At 44.0% G+C, this 22,581-nt stretch overlaps 1 protein-coding gene across 9 annotated transcripts in view; it reads left to right on the top strand.

Annotated features, from left to right (window-relative positions):
- PAN3 (poly(A) specific ribonuclease subunit PAN3) overlaps positions 1–22,581 on the top strand; it is a 106,017-nt gene that overhangs the window by 45,641 nt on the left and 37,795 nt on the right. For 8 of the 9 annotated variants that reach the window (XM_084761739.1, XM_084761738.1, XM_084761737.1 and 5 more), the window contains one exon: positions 5,816–5,963. In XM_084761739.1, coding sequence (XP_084617865.1) covers positions 5,816–5,963 — 148 coding nt within the window. Of the gene's footprint in view, positions 1–5,815; positions 5,964–9,532; positions 10,343–21,101; positions 21,220–22,581 lie in introns of those variants that run through there. The other variant, XM_084761743.1, reaches the window with a different exon arrangement.

Genomic DNA, 22,581 nt, shown 5'->3' with positions numbered 1-22,581 from the left:
GCACTGGTCAGGCCTGGGGTGCAGGAGAGCTGTATCTGCCACTCCTCTGCCTTGAGGTGGCTCTAATGGGGGTGGGGTGGGGTGGGTGGGAATGGTGATGCCCTCCACCCACCCTCTTGCCCCTCACCTGGCCTGAGGCAGTTCCAAGAGCCTGACCCCAGGGTAATGAGAGCGGGTGAGCTGGTCCTGCCTGCCTCTGGTTGCAGCACTCTTGAGAGTGGGCCTCGTGCCTCCCCTCTGCAGCACAGTAGGGTTGGCCCTGGTGCGGGGGCACAGGTGAGCCAGTCCTGAGAGAGTGCAGGAGATTTGGCCTAGCCCCTCACAGGCTGCAGCACTTGGGAGAGTGAACCCTGCATCTTAACTGGGCAGCCCAGTGGAGCTGACTCTGGAGGTGTAGGTGCAGGAGAGCTGATCTGCCTCCTGCTGGTGGCCTAGCTGGAGCAGTGTTAGAGAGCTCGCTCTGGTGGTATGAATAAGGGAGACCTGGTGGGGTGTGCAGCTACCACCCAGGCCCAGATCCAGGGCTCTGAGTTGCCCCATCACAGTATCTCTATCATCTGTGAATGGCCGAAACACGTGAAAGGGCCAGAATTGCTGATCCAAAGCTGCAGGGTCTCCACGACACAGGACCACAGCAGGATAACCAGGAGTCCTGATGAGTCAGTAGTATTGATGGTGTCACAAAAGCCAGAGATCTCAAGCCAGAACAGTGACTCATTGCAATGGCCATTTGCAGGTGAAGATGTGTGGACAGAGGGCTACACTGTGGGGCACACTGTGACATACACAATGAGATGCTTTCTGTGTTTGTTTTTGTTGTTGTTATTGTTTGTGTGTTTTGTTGGAAGGTTGCAAAAGCAAAGGATGGGTATGAAGGGATAGGGAGGTGAGCGGAACTGGGGTGCATGATGTGAAACTCATAACAAATCAATAAAGACTTAAAAAATACTGGAATGGTGGCAGGTCAGAGTTTGTAGAAGAATGAATTTAAAGACAAGATATTATATGTGGTACCAGGCTCCATCAGATGCTTTAATATACTTGATCGTTACTCCTGAAGAGAGGTAGACTTGTAAAAAAAAAATTTTTTTTCTGAAGCTCTTAAAAAGTTTAAGCTCATAGATGAAATTAGCCTAGAACCACAACCCCAAAACAGGAAAGAGGCACTAAGCTACACCAGACAAACAGTCCTGGGGGAGAAAGACACAGTTTTGAGTTCAGGGAGCATGTTCCTCATTGGAAGTAATGCAAACTTCCAATGTAGTGCTGCAGTATTCTTTGTTTTGAGAAAGGGTCTCTTTATTATGTAGGGCTGCTGTCCTGGAACTCACCATGTTAGACCAGTCTGACCTCCACCTTGGAGAGATAACACCCGAGCTGGCCTCTTGAGGGCTGGGATTAAAGGTGTGCGCCCCACCTAGCTCAGATAGTGCAACAGTATCTTTAATATACAGGAAGCAAAAACATACCATACCTAAATTCTGCATTTGGGAAAATAGAGAAATGTAGTGAAATGAATGTCTATAAAACTTAGTGAAACTCAATTGGGTTTTTAGTTTAGCTAAAAATGGTCACACCTGGCCTAATTTCTGTGATTTTGGTTCTTCAAGACAGGGTTTCTCTGTGTAGCCCTGGCTGTCCTGGACTTACTTGTAGATTAGGTTGGCCTGGAACTCACAAAGATCTGCCTGCCTCTGCCTCCCGAGTGCTGGGATTAAAGGTGTGTACCACCATGCCTGGCTTAATTCTATGATTTTGGAGATGTGCTGTAATCATGTAAGATGCTGCCTTTGGTCAAAGACAGTCAGTCCTTAATTTCAAATTTAAAAAATTCTCTAACTCCCAGGCAGTGGTGGCATATTCCTGTAATCCCAGCACTTGGGAGTCAGAGGCAAGCGGATCTCTCTGAGTTTGAGACCAGCCTGGTCTACAAAGCAAGTTCTAGGATAGCTAGGTCTACAAAGAGAGAGACTCTGTCTGGAAACCGCCCCACCCCCACCCCCAAAAAGAAAGGTGGGATTAAAGGTGTGTGCCACCACCGCCCGGCTTAAATATATTTTAATAAGTATTTAAAACAAGTACTTTAGATAGTACTTAGAGATCCTTCCCATGGAATTTGAGGAAGGACAGAAACTAAGTTATAGTTAACTTAATTAGCCCTTAATGTATTTTTTAAAAAAGATTTATTTATTTATTAAGTTTGCATGTACACCTGCACGCCAGAAGAGGGCATCAGATCACATTATAGATGGTTATGAGCTACCATGTGGCTACCTCTCAGTGTCCTTTTTAAAAAAGATAATCAGAGTCCAGTATTTTGCTGGCTGTATACAGATGGGTGTTGGGCAGCTCACTGAAACACAGGGAGCACACTCCTAAAGAAAGCAGGCTGTTCCCTCTAGCCACCACCAGTCTATAGACCCTCAGCTAGCCGTGGGACCTGTCCCTGCTGCAGTGCTGGGTGGCTTGAGTAAGCTACCACAGCCACGGGGAGGCCCTGCGTTGGTCCTGTCTTGTCCAGAAGACGCTGTTCCTCCCCAATCATCTTCAGCCTCTGGCTCTTGACCCTTAGACGAAAGAGGAGGTGGTGTGAAACAAAGTTATTTATGGTCACTGGTATTCGCTGACTTGTGTCCAGTTCTGAGTCCATGTACATCCACTACACAAAGGCGCTTCTCTGATGAGGGCTAGAGATACTCACTTAGAGGGCAGTTTGTACCATGGTGAGTGAGGTTTCCTCTGTGGATTGTGAGTTCCTTACCAAGCCATTGGCTTTCCTCCTGTGGGGTGGGCCGTTGGTGCTGCTCTGCTGCTGTGCTGGTGCCAGGCCTGTTGTCCCTGTGGCATAGCTGTTGATGACTTTCCTTCCCCAGTAGCTCAACTACCAAGTTCTGGTGGGCAGCCAAGGGCAGTGAGAGTAGCCGGTATTGCTGGGGGGAGCTCTAGGCTCGTTACCTCACACTTGGCATTGGGCTCATTTGGCAACCTGTGGCTTCTGGAAAGAGCACTGTCCTCCAAGTAGGATGACTCTCCACATCAATTTTTTCAAACAGACTTAATTATTGCTCCCTCTCTCCTGTCTTTTCATCCCCTTCCCACTTACACCTTCCTCCCTATTTCCTTTCCACTTCATATCACCCATGTCCTGCTATCCCGCCTCCCTTAAAATCTTTCTACTCTCCCCACACCAAGAGCCCCTGCTAGTTTCCTGGTTTCCAGGTTAAACACTGAAGTCTAAAGATACCATGTTAGGATTTGGGGCTTCTGAGTTGGGCTTACGTCACTCAGTAGAGTTCTTTGTGGTTCCATCCACTCACTGCCAAGTTCCTGGTTTTCCTTTTCTGGAGCTCTGTAATTCCTTGTGTGTAGGAGCCACATTTGCACTCTCCAGTCAGAGCTCATCCTTCTGTTGCAGTGACTGAGTTAGCGAGCTTCATGGTGAGTGTGTTGCTGTCAGTTGGGGAGGAGAGCATGGCACTTCTGTTTGTTTGCCTGCGGTTACGTTATCTGTCAGTGGCCCTGTGTATGCTTTATTCTTAGGTTCTTTTCAGCTTGTTATTTATTTCTGAGCTCAAATGCTCACAGCTAAACAAACTCTCAAACCACTTCCTCTGGGCACAGAAAGGAAAGATGAGGGAGGATTAGGCCTTCTTTTCCCCTGTTTAACAGTGGGCAGCTTTTTGTTTTTCCTTTTGCTGCTTGATGCTGGTTGTAGTTTAGTGTGTAAAATTTTAAGTTACATTAATATTAATAACTTCTATTGTAGCCCTTTGATAGATTATTGTTTTTTCTAAGCACAGTGAGCCTTGTTCTCCATTTTCTTTTTTTAATGGGGACCCTTAAAAATAGACTTTTATGGGGCTGGGTGATGGTTGGGTTGGCGGAGTGCTTGCTAAGTAAGCCTGAGGACCTAGGTTTGGGTCCCCAGCTCCCACATCATTGCCAGTCTTCTGGTCCCGGTGCTGGCGATATAGAGTGGCAGAGTCTATGGGGCTTGCTGGCTAGCCCGCTTAGCTTGAGTCAGGGACACTGAGAAGCCCTTTCAAACATAAGGTAGGGCTGATACAGTCAGACAGCAGATGCTGATCCCTCATACCAAAGAACACACATACACCTTCCTCTCCCAACAGAGAATACTGACTTTCAGAATAGATACTTCAGTAAAATGTTTTTACCTTGGAGAACTTAGTAATGGATAGGGTGAATTTAGCTTTTTGAGACAGAATTTCTCTGAGTAGCCTTGGCTGTCTTGGACTCACTTTGTAGACCAGGCTGGCCTCAACTCAAAGCGATCCACCTGCCTCTGCCTCCCGAGTGCTGGGATTAAAGGCATGCACCACCACACCCGATGGATAGGGTAATTTTTATTTTTTAGGAATGTACTAAATATATGACTTTTCCTACCTTAATTTTATTGTCTCCCCGATACACTTATAATCTTGAAGTTGCCGTTTCTCCTAGGTTTTTTGGACCCTTTTTGTTTGTTTCAAGACAGGGTTTCTCTGTGTAGCCCTGGCTGTTCTGGAACTTGCAGAGTTCCGCCTGCCTCTGCCTCCTGAGTATTTGGATTACAGGCCACCACACCTATAGGTGTCACTCAGCTTTTCTGTTGCCTTCCTCTGTTAAGGTGGGTTTGGGGTTGACTGGTACAGGCTGGGCTGCCACACTTGGTGTCTGTTGGCTGTCTGTGACGGGGAGGTGCTGTACCAGCAACTCTCATTGGCTTGCTTTCTGCTCCAGAAGTCTGGGCAATCCACTGGTTTTTGAAAACTTTGGTATGTAGGGTTTTTTTTTAAGTCTACCTTTATGTGATTAAATAGGGATTTTCTTTGGAAAGCTGGGCCTGGCCACTCCTTTCAGAATGTCACGTCTTAGATGAGGCAGGGAAGCACTTCACCCAGGAAGGACTTCAGGGTGTTCACAGTAAGCCAGCTTTTGCTGTTTCTTCTGTACTTTAATACTGCACGTTTAGGTTTGTGATTTGTTTAGCCTGTGCCTTATTCCCTTTCTAATCAAGTACTTTGAACTCGTAGCTTGGCAGCTTAAAATAACCATATCAAATAAGGAAGTTGTGGTAGGCTTTATAATAATTAGTTCATCTTTTAATTTTCTATGTAAGAATTCCAAGTGGACAGAAACTGACTATTTTCATTTAATAGGTAGTATTACAATACTCAGTAGTTCTTAAAGCCAAAGGTGACATGCCCCTTGAGTGTGTAGGAGGCTATGTTGCGTGCCCCTGTGAGCAGATTGTCCGTGTAATCTTCCATGGTGAGTGCTGTGATGCGTCACTGTGGTGCTGCACAGCAGGGCCTTTCCATTTCGATCCTCTTGTCCATCGCTTCTTATATCTGCTTTAGTGGGTTTTGTTTTTGTTTTTTTAACTATGTAGCACTGTATGGGGGAAATGTTTGTCTTTATAGTAAAGGAAATGGTTAATTTAGAGAGAAAGGCCGTTTTGATCCATGCCCTGGGGAGTGGTTTAAAGATGAAAGTTTGAAATTTGCTGCTCAGTTTAGAGGTAGCCTCAACCTCTAGTTCCTAAAACTGTGTAAGGTTAGTTTAGAACTGATGCATGCACATTCTACATTTTATGGAGGTTAAAATTCTTCACATGAAAAATTTTACCTTGGATATGATTATCAGATTTCCACTAAGAAAGTTAATTAGTATATTGAAGTATTGAAATTAAAAGGCTGAAATACTTTCAGTAAAAGTTTTTAGTGAGTAAAACATTGGAGAATAATACCTAGTAGGGTCTAATGTCTTTTGGGGCCTAAAGTTTGTTAACTTCCTATATTTGATTTTCAAATAGACACCAAATCCTACTGCAAGCGAATTTATACCTAAAGGAGGATCAACCTCCAGGCTGAGTAACGTGTCCCAGTCAAATATGTCTGCCTTCTCTCAAGTGTTCTCTCACCCATCCGTGGGAAGTCCTGCTACTGCTGGCTTAGCACCAGGTAAGTTGAGTAACTTTCCAGTGAGTTTCAGGTATCAGATCTGTAAGCATTGTGGGGTTTTTTTTGTTTGTTTTGTTTTAATTTATTAGAACTGAAATTGTATACTTGGATGATTCACTTTGCAACGAAGAGCATCTGTCTTAGCCTCAGCCTGGAGTAGCGCACAACTGGAGGAACAAGTTTGTGTTCCCTGTGGTGCAGGAACACAGCTGCTAGCCCCGCCCTCTCTTGTTTTCCTTCCCCCCTCCCCCCTCCCCCACATGCCCGTTCCCTTGCTACCTGTCTCCCTCCATTTGGTGCCTTCCATTTGGCTTCTCCTGTAGGTCTTTTCAGTTCAGTTAGTAAACGCTCTCTGCACTGAGAAGCAATGTCCAAACTGACTATCTGGTAGTGTAAAAGTGCATATAAATGATGTGCTCATAGGAGTTTTTCTCCCTATCAGGTGGGGGTCACATCTCTTACAAAAGCATAATTTACATATGAGTCAGGTGTTCATCTAGAATTCCTTGAAGAGGCTGTGCTTCTGTGTAGTTTCATAAATTACCATTATGTGCTGATGAAAGAACCAGCAGTAACAAGTGCCATATGCCAGTCACAAAGCACTTTCTTAGTTAATGCCTGTATCAGAAGCAAATGGCACATTGTTGATGAACTATGTGAGGGTTGCCCTTGTAAGGAACGCAGGCTCCCTTCACATGTGCTAGTGCTATGGTTGCAATACCCTGCCCCCTGCCAAGGCCTTTTTAAATGAGGAGGTGAGACTATTACAGGAGGTTTAATTTTTAAAGCATTCAGCTCAGTTGCAACCACATTGTGCTATCGGTGCTTTCCAGTTACTGCTAACTTGTAGGAGTCTAGATGTTCCACGTTTGAGTAGCATGATGCAGGTGTGTCCAGGCCTCAGCCCCCTACAAAATCTCACACTTAAAGCATTGTGATTTCCCCCCCCCCTTTATAACCTGATTAGCAGTTCTCAGGCACAAATTTTGTAGGTGACCTCTTTGCATAGTGTCAAAAGGATGGATCAGCACTTCTGGGCTGGATTAATTTTAACTTACTTGACTGAGAAATTGCCTACTGTCCCTGCATAATAACGCTAGACTAGCCACTCTTCTTCCTGGTAATGACACATGGCCCTTCTCTGGCGCTATTGGAAGTAGGCCAGTGCATCATGTCAAGTTCTTGTGTGCGTGCTCAGATGGTAGTCCTCTCAGCAGTGCTGGGATGACAGATGGCATCTTCCCTTCTCCTCCTACCTTGCTAATGACTTCGCTCTTGAGAGGAGAGAAGAAAAACCGAGTTGTGCTTTTCTTTCAGATGATTTTGTTTAAAACCCTCATTGCCCTGTGTTAGCTTTTTTCCTCACAGATATGCTTCAAGGCTTGGGAGGGTGTCTGTTAGGTCACAGTCTGTGGCCTTGAACCTACAAGCATGAGCCCCAACCCTAGGTGTCCTGGGATGAGGGCTAGCTTGGGCTCCGGTGCCTTTCAGAGCCTACAGCTGCATTCCTAAGTTTCATTCACTTCCCTCTGGTCACAGGTCCTATCATCAGAGGTTCATAGTTTCAACATTTATGAGTCGTGGTGGCGCATGCCTTTAATCTCAGCACTTGGGAGGCAGAGGCAGGCAGATCACTATGAGTTTGAAGCCAGCCTAGTCTACAGAGCAAGTCTAGGACAGCCAAGGCTACACAGAGATACCTTGTTTGGAAAAAACAACAACAACAACAACAAAAAAGAGCAAGTAGTTAGCACCTTTCTCAGAGTTGACTTTTCAGGCATAGTATAATAAGAATGCTTTTGCAGAGCTGGTCTAGAGACTGCGCCAATGACTTTGCCTTAGCAAAGACTCTTAATTTGGCTTTTAGGAAGTTTTGAAGGTGCTAAGTCATGTAATGATAGTTTAATGATTTTGTGACACAAAATAGTTTATTTTAAGCATGAAAACTATTTACTGGCTTTTTAAAATTACAGGTTTTTCTAATGGTGTTTTGGCTTACAATAGACTTAATAAGCTAAGGATTAGCATATTTTAATTATCAAAACAAATTGGCTGAAGCACGCATTCCTGAAAGTGATTTAAAAACAGTAATAGAAGCAACATAAATTTCTGGGTAATGTTTTTTATTCTCATGTGGTGTGGCATGTGCAGATGTGACTTGGAGCCTGAACACCTGGTTCTGCTTAGTGAGAGAATTCTTGAGTTTGAAAAGATGGCTATTAATGCACAAATAGAAATGCCAGAGTGACTTCAGTGTTTTCAAACATCCATTTCTTCAGGTTTTTTAATTGACTAGTCAGCATATCTTACTGTCAACTATTGACCAGGCAGTAAATCTTAATGGTAAATATTTTATGTTTGATATAAAAAAAAGTTACTGTGCTATGCATTATTAATGATATTCATTACCAATTTTTAATTTTTAGGTTTTTGTTTGCTTGTTTTTATATGACTGGGGTTCAAGCCCAAGGCTGCATATATGTTAGGCAAGTATTCTGTCACTAAGCTATACACTTATTCTGCCCCCCCCCCTCCGCCAACTGAAGGAAAATAAGTATGTTAAGGTATCCAGTGTTTTGAGAAAGTGGCTAGTTTTTTACTGCACAGTCCCGGAAGTGGTGCCACCTGCTGAATGGAACCCCTAATCTTGCTGTTGTCACTCTTGGGGAAAGAAAGTGAAGTGGACGTGAGTTGATTCATCCTTTCTTACTAATGTTGAAACATTTTAAATGTGGACATGACAAACCCCCCTTAGATTTTAAAGGGTTTGGGTCGGAAGATCCCTTCTAGCGCATAAGGTCTGTGCTAAAAGTAAAGTTGGGTGGTTCATAGGTCTGTGGTATTTCCTGTCAGAGCTGAGGGAGGGCAGAGGTTTAACTCATCTAACCTGTAGGACACTTAGCTTCTTAGCGATGGAGACCTGGCATCTGAGTAGGTGGGAGCAGCTCTTCCTAGTGCTTGTCTGCAGGGCCATTTCTAACTCCTTGTTGTGAAACCTCTGCTTAAGTTGCAGGGAGCTGTGGACTGCATTGGTGGTTAACCAAGACAGCGCAGCTCACGGGGGTGGGAGGAGTGAAAGCAGAGGTGATGGGTTGTGTTGAACTGTGCTGTGTTTGGCTGCTGCTCATCCACTGCTACTAGTTCTTCCTCCTTTGTCAGATGCTCTGAAGGTGTACTCCACGCGGTTGTAATCATTCTCTGTATATCAGTGTGTGCGTGTGTATCCGTACAACTGATGCCTTTTTTAAGACAAAGTAAGAGGGAGGGAAAACCAGAAAAATAATTAAATTGACAAAAATGTATAGGGTTATAAATACCTTGTATAAATTGTACAGATGAGAGCAGTGTTGTGAGTAAGATGAGACCCATGGCCATGCCTCCCTGGCTGCATCATTACACCGACACCCCAGCAGGAGAGGTCAGCAGCAGGCCTTGGTGCTCAGGTGCCCGGTCAGCACTGCAAGCAGGGAGAGCTCTAAAGCAGCAAGGGCTCTGTGCAGCGCTTCAATCTACCAGAGATTTATTTTAACATTTTAGTCTGAATTCTCTAAATTGCTTTTCTATTTCTATTATTAGAGATAATTCTTGATTAAAATACTACAATTATTTTAAATTGTTTAATCTAGATTTCCAAAGACTATTACAAGTTTCAGATCTTTATGAAAAGACCAGGTTGTTTTTTTAATCTTGCACAAATAAGTTTGCAATGTTAACTAGTGTGTATTCCATAAAGCCTCATTTTTGTATTAGCGAATAATTTGTTAGCTGCCTATTTCTTGAATACAGTACATTTTAATAATTCAATAAGCATCTTTGAAGAATTTTTAAGAATTAATGTTCAGTTTATATAGTAGAATAAGTCAGACACAGATGAATCTCAAGAAAATTAAACGGCGTCAGAACTAGAAGTCTGTGATGGGGCACGGACCACCCCTATAAGTAGCCGCAGAGCATTTGTATTACTTTAAAGTTGCGTGTGTACATCTCTTTGTAACTATTTTGTTTTCAGGTATATTCAGCATAACCTTAAAAATCTTTCAGGACTCTCTAGTTTTGAGCATTACTTTATTGAACTAAGGAATCTTAAAAGTGAACAATTTACTGTTAAGATCAGGGACTTGATGTTTTGAGCAGAGGAGCACTTCGCCATCCTCTAACCCTGAGCTGGCCTGAGGAGGGGCTGCTGCATGTGTGCATGTGCAGACACAAACTGTGGGATTCTGGGAAGGTTGCTGCCAGTGGAACTCTAGACCATACCCAGTTTGAGGATGCCATCTGGCTGTATTCCTGTCCCGTTTGGGACTTTCAGGAAACTGAGGCAAGACGTTTTTGACGCAGAGAGGGATGTGGCTGCTACAGCTGGCTTGGAGACATGTCAGGTAAGGCTTAAATGGTTACTAGTACCTAAGACTCTACTGGCTGGGGAGGCTCTGCTTATTGGCCTGTTAGCCATGAGTGTTCCAGTCAAGCTTTCCTGTGTGCATTGCATTATGTTGGCTGCCTTGTCCCTGAGCTGAGGGGGAGGGCTGGGTGAGCATGGGTAGGCTCCCTTCCGTGAGAGCTGGCAGTTGAGTGACCTACATCCGTAGCACAGCAGCGGCTCTTGCAGTTCTTACATAGGGTTGTCCTGCCTAGTGAATATGACTTGATGCGCTTGACACATGGACAGTTGTATCAAAGTAGTCCTAGTTTCCCGCATGCTGCCCTATTTCTTTATGACGACACTTAAAATCTGATGCTGTTGATCATTGCAGAAGGTAGAAAATAATTACAGAAGTAATGAGGTAGAGAGAGTAGAGAAATCAGGACTGTGACTCTTTGACTACATCACAAAGGATTGCAATGCCTGAGCTTCCTTGCCTACTTTGTAAGATCCCACCCTGTGTACCTTTGCTTCATACATGAAATGAAGGGAGTTCTCTCTCAGCGAGGCTCCGAGCCAGAGGCAGAGAGAGCATGCTTCCCAAATGCCCAGATCCTTTGGGAGTCTTAGGTTAGCGTGGAGAGCTAGAGGTCAGAGCTTCTCCCAGGTTCAAATGAATTAGGCTCAGAGAACTCCAGGAGTATTCCTTGTCCCTTTTCAACTTGTTGTTTCTAGCGTGCTGTAGGCCCCTAGTGGGGAAGGGATGCTGTGTGACTACCTGTGTAGGGCCAGTCTGGCTGGATCCAGTCATCTTAGCTTGTTGTCACCCCTTTTGTCTTTTAGATATGTGTAGTTATCTTAGCCCATAGGACACACCCCAGAGGGTCCTAATGAAAAGAGAACACAGACGTAACCCTTTCCGTCCCTTCTGCAAGTAAGCACGCAGTGAAGAATCCTCTGCAGTGAAGACCTCTGGTGTGGGCACACTGGAATTTAATTCTCTGTTATATGGTCATGAATCTTTTACACATTGACATTACTGAAATGAGAGCCCTGTTCCCCCCACCCCAGCTTCACCTGTTCACATTTAGAGTGATTGTTCTGTAACTGTTAACTAGTCACTTGTTATGTAGATCACTGGGATGGATGGAGATGATGCTTCACAGTGTGTGCACTAGTGTGGGCTAAGCTGCAGAGGTACACAGAACATCTCGTGGTTAGAAGATAGTTGAGGTAGGTGTTCAGGTCTCTTCTCAGCATCTCTCTAGTCAGCCAGAAGCTGAAACAGTGGAAGAGCTTGAGTGGGAGGCCTGGGAATTTCTCCACAGTCAGCACCTCACCTATTCTAACACCTACTCTAAGTAGTCTCCTTTAGATGCAGAATGCTAACAGTTGGTAACTCTGAGGCTTTTTTTTTTTTTAAACATATTTGAGCCTGCATTTTTAATTTTTTTAACCCACTCGTAACTGATGTGAACTGAACTGGAAAAAAATTGGTTCTTTTACTCCCGAAGATTTAGTCTCCAATCTCTCATGTGCCCATTTTAACACTTAATCATATTTTTATATTAGCACACAGAATGATTGATGAGTTGTTTGTCACTTCTCTTGCTTCATCTCTGTACTTTTCCCTGAGTCACTACCTTTCTACTAAAGTCTAGGTTCTGCTTGTGAGAAAGCACCGCGTGCCCATGTTTGTGAATCTGGTTTATTGCATGCACGTCCTGCATGCCCGTCTGCTGTCAGGAGCGCTCGAGCTGAAGGGAGCACCTGTCTGCTCTGTCTCCCTGAAGTCATCTGAATGCCATGGGCTAACAGTGAAGAGACCATGGATATTCCATCGTGTAGTCTCTGGGCACACAGACCACTTACCTGTTTGCTTAACCATCAGAGGCTGAAGGAAGTTAACCACCATCACACAGGCCAGCGAGCAAGTGGATGGGCTACCCACAGCTTTAGGGATTTACGCTCTGTGTCTTATACAAGGTCAACGTGCGAAGGGTGAGGGTTGGATTAGTAACAACTCTTCAGGAAATCCTGCTATTTGTAGAGTCTGAGGTTAGGTCAGAGGGCAGATCCCTGTGTGTAGGTGTGGAAAGAGCAGTATGTCTCCACCACATACTACTGAAAAGTAGTTACAACTTTGGTCAGTTTATGCCTAAGGTTGGTCAGTGTGGAAGGAAGCTTTAGGTTTTATAATCATGTATGGGTGTTTCTAATATCTACAGTCTTCCATCATTGGTGAAATTTAACCAAAGGAAAGTATGGTTATGAGCCAGCTTTAACATTTTTCTACTTACTAGCAGGAAAACCAGACATAGATTGAAGTGCATTTATTTTGACTACATTTCTATACCTTCTGTGAAAATTATCGTCATTTTGTTTTTTATTAATTTAAACTTTTTAGGAAAAGTTAACAGAACATTGTGACAAAGTGTGTGGACACAAACATCACTTTTGAGGAAGGGGATTTGGTTTTCTTGGTTTGGTTTTTTTAATCAAAATTTCTCTGTGTAGCCCTGGCTGCCCTATAACTCACTCTCCAGACTAGGCTGGCATTGAACTCACAGAGACCTGCCTGCCTCTGCCTCCTGGAAACATCACTTGTTATGTGATATAATAAAGAGAAATAACTAGTTGTGTCTAATTATTTGAAGCATTTTATAATGTTGGTTTATATTTGCTCCCAAATGTGAAAGACACCCTGCCTCTTCTCGGGAGGGACAGCAAGTCTGGATGTGTATGGCACCTGCTGGCCTCCTCCAGGTGCTGGCGTTGTAGGCATGGCACCACACCCAGAACGTAAACAAGGCTTGCTTACACTCATGCTCTCTTCTCATACTTTGTAGTTCTTGGTTTACTGATTAATTGAAAACTGTTCATTTGGCTACTGAAGGATTTCAAAATAAGAATGTAATCAGATACCACATTTTATGATTAATAATTAAGGTATAATAAGGTACCAGCCAGCAGATACTATATTGTAGCAGAGTTTCTTAAATGAACATGAGGAAAGAAGAAAGCGTGGGGGGTGGGGAGGAGGGGGTTCCCCAGAGAGACAGACAGAGACAAAGGAAGAGCAAAGAGAGTAGAGAGAGGCCAGGAAGAGGGCTTGTCCTTTTATATGGCCCTGAGCAGGGCCGCGTGCCTGTCGTGTCGTCTTCCGTGTCCCCCATGGCAGGTAAGCAATGACCTCACAGGCAGGCGCAGGCGGACTGAAGCAGAGGCCTAACATTCTTGGATCCAGCATTGTTCTGCTGTGACTCAGGACTTTGAGCACCTTAACAATACAACCCTCTTTACATTTTGTGAACAGTTATTTCTGGGCTGGCAAAGTGGCTCAGGAGGTAAAGTACTTAGCACGCCACCTTCCACTGCCTCCTAGTCCCCACCACCCAAAGGAGTGAACCTTGGGGGTCCGAGTTCTGCTCATTACACTCTTACACCACACCTGTTACTTACAAATTGGCTCTGCACTGGGTTTGTTGATTGACCTCTGAGCTGAGCTCTTGGGAGGCTTATGGAGGTGATCGCCAGTTTCAGGGTAGCTAAGTAAAGAGCAAGGCCATTTGATCGCCCTGGCGTTGTGATTCATTTCTTCCTGTAAATGAGAAACATTCTGTGGCTGTGTGCATTCTATTATTTATGTTGCAGCTTTTGTGTTTTGAACTTTTCATGTGTTTCTTGAGGAAAATGTAGAGCCACCTCAGCCTGTTAAACAACCAGAGTAAAGCAGTATGGCTCTCATGGTCTTCCAAGTAAACAGTTTCTTTGTGAAATCTACCCAGTTTCTGCTGTGAGAGCTGATTCTGCTCTATGAGAAGAGCCTTGGTGTTTGGACTGGGGTTTGGGCTCAGAAGTAAAGGAGTTGGTGCCCAGTGTTACACTGGAGCCTGCAGCCCAACGCTGGGACGCAGGGAGAGGAGCCCGGCTTGTCTAGGCAGGCGATGAGTTCCAAGCTCAGTGAGAATCCTTTCTTAAAATGCACATGGAGAACGGGTGAGGAGAACACCAGATGCTCATGTCTAGCTTCCATGTGCCCATGCATGGGGACACACAGCGCATACGCACATGCATGGGTCTTCACTGCCACTCACAGAGACAACCGCTCTGTGTCAGGAGCAATGGTTTATTCAAATACAACTTGGATTTTATGATATTAAATGAGTTACTAAATATTAGCACATCCTCAATATTTTTTTGTTTTGTTTTTTGTTTTTCAAGACTGTTATCCGTGACTGTCCTGGGCTTGCTTTGTAGACCAGGCTGGCCTCGAACTCAGCAATCTGCCTGCCTCTGCCTCCCGAGTGTGCGCCACCACGCCTGGCTCCAATATTTTAATTGTAAAAAAGTTTAGGAAGTTCAAGTTAAGATTTTGCTTCTCATGTATAACTACTTAAAAATGGTTTTGAATTCATGAACTATAATACTATACTAGGGGCAGATGTTTAGACTTGGTCTTGGTGTGCATGTCAGCGGGGAGCATGTTTCCCTCCAAACGAGGGAAGACTTTGCTTTATATGTAATTATGTAAAGAATTCTTTTGTCTCCACTTTAATAAATTAGTATTCAGTAAGGAGATCCTGCTGCCTTGAGCCATGAGTGCTAGAAGATTAATGTGGCTCTGAGTTTTGAGCAGTTTATCAAGGAGCTGCACACTAACGTTTATTTCCCCCGTGTTTTTTGTTTGTTGGTTGGTTTTTCTGAGACAGGGCTTCTCTGTGTAGCCTTGGTTGTCCTGGACTGAGAGATCCGCCCGTCACTGCTTCCTGAGTGCTGGGGTTACAGTCATGCGCCACCACTGCCTGGCCTCAGTTTTTTGTTTTTTGTATTTTTTTAATGTACATTTCTTTTTGGGCAGGGTGGCATAAGACTGTAATCCCAGCCTTCTGAAGGCTGGGGTAGGTTTGTGATTTCCAGGCCAGCTTGGAGTGGTAGTGAATGAAACTCTGTTTCTAACACCAAACAGATGAGCAAACAAAAACAAGGACCTTGTTGACTGGAACCCACTGTAATCTTAAACATCCAGCTTCTCACTTAGCAGCGTATTTCTTCCTGCTCATCTCCTCATGACTGTAAGGCTTTCAGGCTTCTCTGCAGCCAGGCCTGACAAAGAGCCGTGGATGAGCATAGTGTGCTTGGCAGCGGGCCTCTTCAGTCTTGGTGCACCGAAGAAAGCAGGGCCGCTCTCTCTTGCCCCGTGCACCTTGTGTTCTTGCTGTAATTCATAATAAGGTTACCACGTTGTCCTCAGTGTGTTGTTGTTGCAGGGTTGAGTGATGATTAGGAAGTTCTTTTTAGTGTGAGTGTGTATACTTGGTGTATGTTAGAAAAAGTGATAAAAACAGTGCAGTGGTTTATGCTCCCAGCCTCAGGGTCCCCTTTAGGCAGCTTACTGCTGAAGCCCCTCTTTACTGTCCTCTGGCTCGTCTTGGGCCTCATACATTTGAGACGGTCTGATGCTCGCTTTGCATTTTATTTGCTGAGTTGCAGCCTTTTCTTGTCTGATGACGTTATCCTGGGAGGAATGCTTGAACAAGAAACCTGAAGTTTCTTTTCTTCGCTTGCCTTTTTTCATGTTATAGTAATCTTGTCTGCTCAGCCTTCACACCATATATTGTCAAACTGTTTACTTCTGCACATTTTTGTTACCACCAACCGAGGAGCAAGTCACCACTGCTCCTTTTATGCAGTTGCCACAACTGGATTGGTTTGCCTTTGCAGTTGGCTTTCCTTACACTTGCCAAAATGATAGTCAAGTTAGGGCTTTCCAGCTGTCATCAGCGTGAAAGCCCTGCACTCAGCCTGTCTGCTGGCTGGCCCCGCCTCAGCCTGCCCTTTTTCCTCTGCTGCACTCATGGGGCCGGTTATGCCCGGGCCATTGGTGAAGTTGCCCTTCCATGACGTGGCTCTGGCCGCTCCTTTCCTAGGGCTCAGAAGACCTTAGCTTACCCTTTCCCGGCACTGGAGTTGATCGTGCTGCCTTGATCATTCACCTCCTTTCAGAACTGGTTGCACTTTCATTTACACTTCATTTTATTTACATTTGAATCTTTTTATACTATTGGAACATGTAACCTATCTTGCAACAACAGAATCTTTATTATTTTTCAAGTTGAAATACTTAATTTTACAGTACTCCCCAGCATAATCTAGTTTTCTTGTTAGTTAATGTATACATGAAAATATTAAATTATAAATTCCAGAACTCAGTGAAATACATTTTAAATGTCCTACCATTCTGAGTGGTGAGATGAAATATCCCTCCATCTCAGGTCTGTGTTCAGCATATCCCCTGTGTGTATTACCTGTGTGTTTGTCACGTAGAAGACACCTGTCAATATATATACTGAGCCATGATAATGACCCCAGAGCACGAGGTGCAGCATGTGCCAAGGAGAAACTGAGAGAATTTTCTTTTATTATTTTGAGACAGGGTTTCTCTGTGTAGCCTTGGCTGTCCGAGACTCACTTTGTAGACCAGGTTGGCCTCGAACTCACAGCGATCCACCTGCCTCCCAAGTTCTGGGATGAGAATTCTTAACGTAATAAGAAACAAAGGATGGGATTCATAATGGTCTAGCGTGGGATCACACACTCTGCCTGGGAAGCCATGAAGGAAGGAAGGAGGGAGGAGTTCAGGGTCATGCTGCAGCCACACTGAGTTCAGCCCCAGCGCACAGTGCGTGCTTCATGAAGAGGGTGGAGCTTCAGTACCACCCTAGTTTGCAGGACCTACTAGTGATGTCCAGAAAGTAGCTACCTCCTGACAAAGTCAGCTTGGTCTCCTTCAGCCTACCTCATTTGGGCTCACGGTACTAGAGCCTGCAGTGTGTACTCAGACATGGCATGCTTTCCTCATTCTGTGCTTGGCCTATCTTTTTCTGCTGCTGGCAAGGTGCCTTGGCAGCTAACCTGCCAGGCCTGAAGACTTAAGTTTGACCCCCAGGAAGTAAAGAGTTGACTGTTCAACTCTGACCTCCACACATAACCCAGTGGCCATAAACACTGGATATATAAATTTTAATTTTTAAAAACCTTGGAAGCAATGATTGTTTATTGAGCCTGCTTTTCATTGACATGTTAAATGCTGTTTTCCCTTGCACCATCTGTTTTTCTGGTTCTCATTAGTGTTTCCTGCTTCCCTGCTTTAGTGGCTGTGCAAGGCTCTCATCAGATTTCTATAGTGTGTGTACCTCACCCTATAAAGCTCAGTGCTCCTGGGGACTTTTTGTCATTTTAATCTATTCCTGAGATCATACAGACCGTCCGTGAACATCAAGTCTTGTTCAGTCAATGCCTGTTCTTCCTTGGAAGTTCTGTGAAGCTTTCAGGTAGGCGGATCATAGTCACCTGCAGTGACTATGCCCACGTGCAGGCTTTCCCTCTCCCCACCCAACACATAATTCAAATTGGGTGCAATCACCTTTATGTGTATCTTTACAGTTCTCATAACTCCTGACTGTAGCCCTGTGATTCTAGAGGGAAAAATTCAAGATGTCAGAAAATTGGCCTGCAGGTGAATTTTACCTGATTTATAAATATGTGCAGGCAATAAAGAATCACAGAAAAGAATATATTTGAGATGAGATTTGGAGGATGGGTACGGTTTGTTTCAGGTTTTTGTTTTTTTTTTTAAGTTTGTTTTTTGAGGCACGCTTTCTCTGTGTAGCCCTGGCTGTCCTGTTCCTGGATCTCACTTGGTAGACCAGGCTGGCATCAGACTCAGAGATCCGTCTGCCTCTGCCTCCTGAGTGCTGAGATAACAGGCATGCACCTTGATCTTTTAAACAGCTGAGCTGGGCATTGTGGCACAGGACTTTAACCCGACCATCCGGGAGGCAGAGGCATTCAGAGTTCTGAGTTGGAGGCCAGCCAGGGCTACACAGAGAAACCCTGTTTCAGAAATAAACAGAAACCACAACAACAAAATAACCCACATAGTTGAGAACTTAATGGTCTTATTTTTTTCTGTTTAACCTAAGTTTAAAATGTATTACCTAGTCAGTGAACTTTCAAAAAACATCTCTAGTGTGAGTTCCATGAGGACCTGAAGAGATGTGAAGACCATCCTAATTCCGGCACGGCATGAGCCTGAGATTCAAGGCGAGGAGTAAGAGTCTGTTCTTGCGGTAGCCATTAACCCTCAAGTGCTGATCGGGAAGAGTCCCAAGTTCCTGGGAATACTCAGGGCAGGGCAGAGTCAGCCAATCAGTCTGTGTGTCTTTTCCTCTCTGCTCAGTTACACTTCCGTGCTGTCCACTATTTTGCTAATATTTCATTAGTTAACTTTCAGGCAGCCATTAGTTCATATGGTTAGTTCTTTTTGGCAGTACCCGTGGCTTTTCTTTTTGATGCATATTTCCAGTTGATTTTCTAACAGGCTGTGTGATATGGACTGCAAAATGTATCTGATTGCCTCTTTTTTGTATCTTTAGCCATTTTGCCTTTATTTCTTCAAAGTTGGGCACGTATTTGAAATCCCCAAAGTTTCAGAACTGGAGAGCTGGTAGGAGAGAGCATTAGGAAGGAGCCTTGAAGTGCAGAGTCTTAGATTGTACCTCAGCCTCTTGGGAACCTGGAAGTCCATATTGTGCTTAGAGCTCAAAGTGGTTTTCAAGCAGACCTCTCATGAAGTCCGTATGTAGCCTCAGGATCTGAAATTAGACAGAACTGGCACTTAAGGGTCAGATTTATTACAGTAACTCACATAGTCACTAAGAAGGCTAAGGCTAAGGTGGTTTTGTTAGTAGTAGCTTAAGATTGTGGGTGAGGGGTAGCATTTCTTGTCTCCCTCTCTGTGTTGACAACATAGGTCTGCGGAGAGATGTGTACTAATTTACTCTGAGTGCTTGTGCCTTTAAATAAAGGTAACAGCAGAGCTACTGCCTTAAAACAACAATATGGGAAGTACAAGGCTGACAGGGCAGGCCATTTGTTTGTGGTGTGCATGAAAATAGCCCAGTCCAGCACACGTTACCTTGGTGTCAGCATGTTAAAAAGCAAATGCAAACTAACCGTGGTCTGCTTATGGTTTTGCTGATGGAATAAATAGTGGAAAATAGCTCAGAATTCAAATTGAGCACTGGCGTAAAGGTCTGAAGTACTTAGAGAAGCCTCTGACAACCAAGTACTATCGGAAGCCATTGGCAAAGGAGCCAGCGCCTTAGCACACCACGTGGAAACACAGGGAGCCCTCAGCTCCTCACTGGAAAGTGCCCTCATTTGAATCACAGAAACAGATTCCATTTACAGCATTCAAAGGGCTTTGTCCCACTGATAATTGTTTTTGAGATTTATTTATTTGTTATGTATGCAATGTTCTACCTGCATGTATGCCTGCAGGCCAGAAGGAGCTACAAGGTCACATTCTAAATGGTTGTGAGCCACCATGTGGTTGCTTGGGAATTGAACTCAGGTCCTTTGAAAGAGCAGCCAGTGCTCTTAAGCTCTGAGCCATCTTTCCAGCCCCTCAAAAGGCTCTTAGCTTGTTAGAAACCCAGATACAGTACCAACTGGGAAACCGCTGACTCAATCAAAAATACTGAAAAAGGAAAAGAAAAGAAACTGTGCAGGTGCATGTGTGTCTGTGAGTACGGCTCTTAAGATGTAGTTACCATATGTCCTTTGCTGCAAATCAGAGATCGGAGGCGCTGAGGCTCTGACATGGAAAATAAGTACCGTTGTTTTGATTAAGGTTTGTCTCCATACACTGTTGCTTATTAACACTGACAATGTTTTAAAAACTGAACAATTATGGGCTGGAGAGATGACTCAGCAGTCAAGAGCACTTGCTGCTCTTTGAAGGACCTGAGTTCTCATCCCACCACCCAGGTGATGGCTCACAACTTCCTCTAACTCCGGTTCCAGGCATCTGCGACCCTCTTCTGGCCTCTGAGGGCACTAGGCTCACATGATGCACAGGTACATACAGGCCACACCCCCACACGCACATAAAACAGTAATAAATGAGAAGCTGTGTTGGTCAACTTTAGGATTCTCTCTGGCCATTTCTGTGTTTTGGAAATAGCTTGAGCTGTTGGGTTTCTTTACAGTTTTGGCTTCGTTTTTTCATGACCCCCTTACTCGTAGTAGCATAGTATTGCAGCAAATACCACTAACTTGGAATGGAAAGACTGCCTTAGGTGATGGGGGTGTATTCTAAAGCTCAAGGGCTTTGCATATAGACCCTTTCTCCTTTTTATTTTATACACAACCAAGGAAGGCAGGTCACGCTGTTAGAATTGAGGAAAGTCCTTGTTAACTCTTGTTAGAGCTCAAATGAAAACAGTAAACTGCGAGTGAGAACTTCTGCACTTGAGAAAACACTGGAAGCAAAGCTGCCTGCCCTGGTTATGTCCACTGCCCCGAAGTGGGGAGGCAAATGCACTCCCCCCCCCCCCCCCAATGCTCTAAGGCCGCCTTCCTGAGATAAACCAGACAAGACACAGCGTTTGCGGTACCTGCCCTGTATAGTGCCTTCACTGTCAGGAGCCAGACGGTTCTGTGTTGGTAGCTTTTCTTACGAACGCTGTTGGCTGTTTAACACTCGTGCTGTAATGGAGTGAACGCTTCAAGCAAGTGCCATGGCATATAGATGCCCTCTGTTATTGACTACTGTAGTTGAAGGGAAGTAGATCTCTGTCTCTCTCTGTCTGTCTGTCTCTCTCTCTCTCTCTTTAAAATTGGACCCAATAAGTATGTCCTTTCCACTTGGGTGTTGAAAGAGCCTATGAGCAGTAGCTGTTCTGATTTTTGTTGGTTGTTTTCTCTAGGGAACAAGCTACCCTCTGAGTCAGCACTGGACTTGAAGATAAATGCTACAATTCATGAAACTGACTGAGTCGACTAAAGGATGGATAGTTTGGGCAGCGTTGGACAGCTCTATGAGGGGTCTGTTTGTTTAACTGGAGGGATTGTTGAGTTCAGCAACTTTTAACTCCCCTAATGATACGGGGTTGCTGTTGTGAAAACAGGGTTTGTGAAAGAATCAATTCTGGCAATTAATCAATATTCATATTGACTCTGTTTTCATTTTATCACAAAACTTGATGGAATAATTCTGTAAAATGAAGAAATTTGGAATTTGTATGTTCTGAGCGGTCAGCATAGGGTATTTGTGGCTCAAAAATCCAAATTACCCTTTTTTCACACGGGATTATATGCTGTCTTAACTAAACCTTTGGCACTTGGATGTTTAATTTCTGCAAAGGGAGTATGTGCACTTGTGGCTTGAAGCCGGTAGGGTTAAGTGGGATGTGATGTGATGACTAAACATTTTGTCAGATCAGTGAATAAGTTTTCCAGACTAGGGCTTATATTTCAATGTAATTTTTTTAGTAATTGTCAAAAATACTAACAAGGTAATTTTTACCTTAATGCAGTTTTGTGTCAGGAAGTTTAAGGGAAATGAGATTAAGTATGTGTTTAGCCAAATAGATTTTTAATTTGCATTGAGAGTTTATAATGCTACGTAGAAAAGGGAAGTCTTTGTCTAATATCCTAGATCATAATACATTATATTGATCTTCCTTGGATTGTCATCTTGAAGGATTGAACATTTGCTGTGGCTAATTTTAGTTATGTGAAAACTAACATGATTTAAAAATAGGAATCATGTTTTTTTTTTTTTTTAAACCTAGCAAATAGCAAATTTCTTTCCAGTATCTTTCATTATTGAAAACTTGGACTGTCTGTAGTTGAGCTTTGGGTCTGTTAGCGGCTGCGTGGTCACTGTCATGACCAGAAGCATGGTGCTCACTGTGCTTGGAGCCAGGTGTGAGAAGTACTTGAAAAAATGAACTTTATTGAGTAAAGAAATTATTAGGTAAAACAACATCTAATGTTATCCTAGCTTTTTCTTACAAGTTCCATTGGCACTGTTTGGTGGTTAGAACACCTGTGTGGGCCTGGAGCAATGGCTCAGCATTTAAGAGCACTGGCTACTTCTGCAGAGGTTGGATTCCCAGCACCCACATGGCAGCTCACAACCATCTAAAGCTCCAGTTCAGGGGCTCCAACCCCTCTTCTGGCCTCCACAGGCACTGTATTACATCTTGCATTTACACACATGTAGGCAAAACACCCACATACATAAATTGATTTTAAAAGTGAAATCTTAATCCATGCGCCTGTATGATGCCTGACCTATTCCTTTAATTTATGTTCACTATTTAATGCTTACTTTTCTCACCCCTTTTGGCAGCTCTAGATAAAATACCAAATGATGATAATTTATAAGCTCAGGAAACCACT

The sequence above is a fragment of the Acomys minous genome (genome assembly GCF_964271855.1).
Source record: "Acomys minous genome assembly, chromosome: 16".
NCBI classification, from domain to species: Eukaryota; Metazoa; Chordata; class Mammalia; order Rodentia; family Muridae; genus Acomys; species Acomys minous.
Note: the sequence above shows the minus strand (reverse complement) of the source record. Positions and strands in the feature narration are given on the sequence as shown.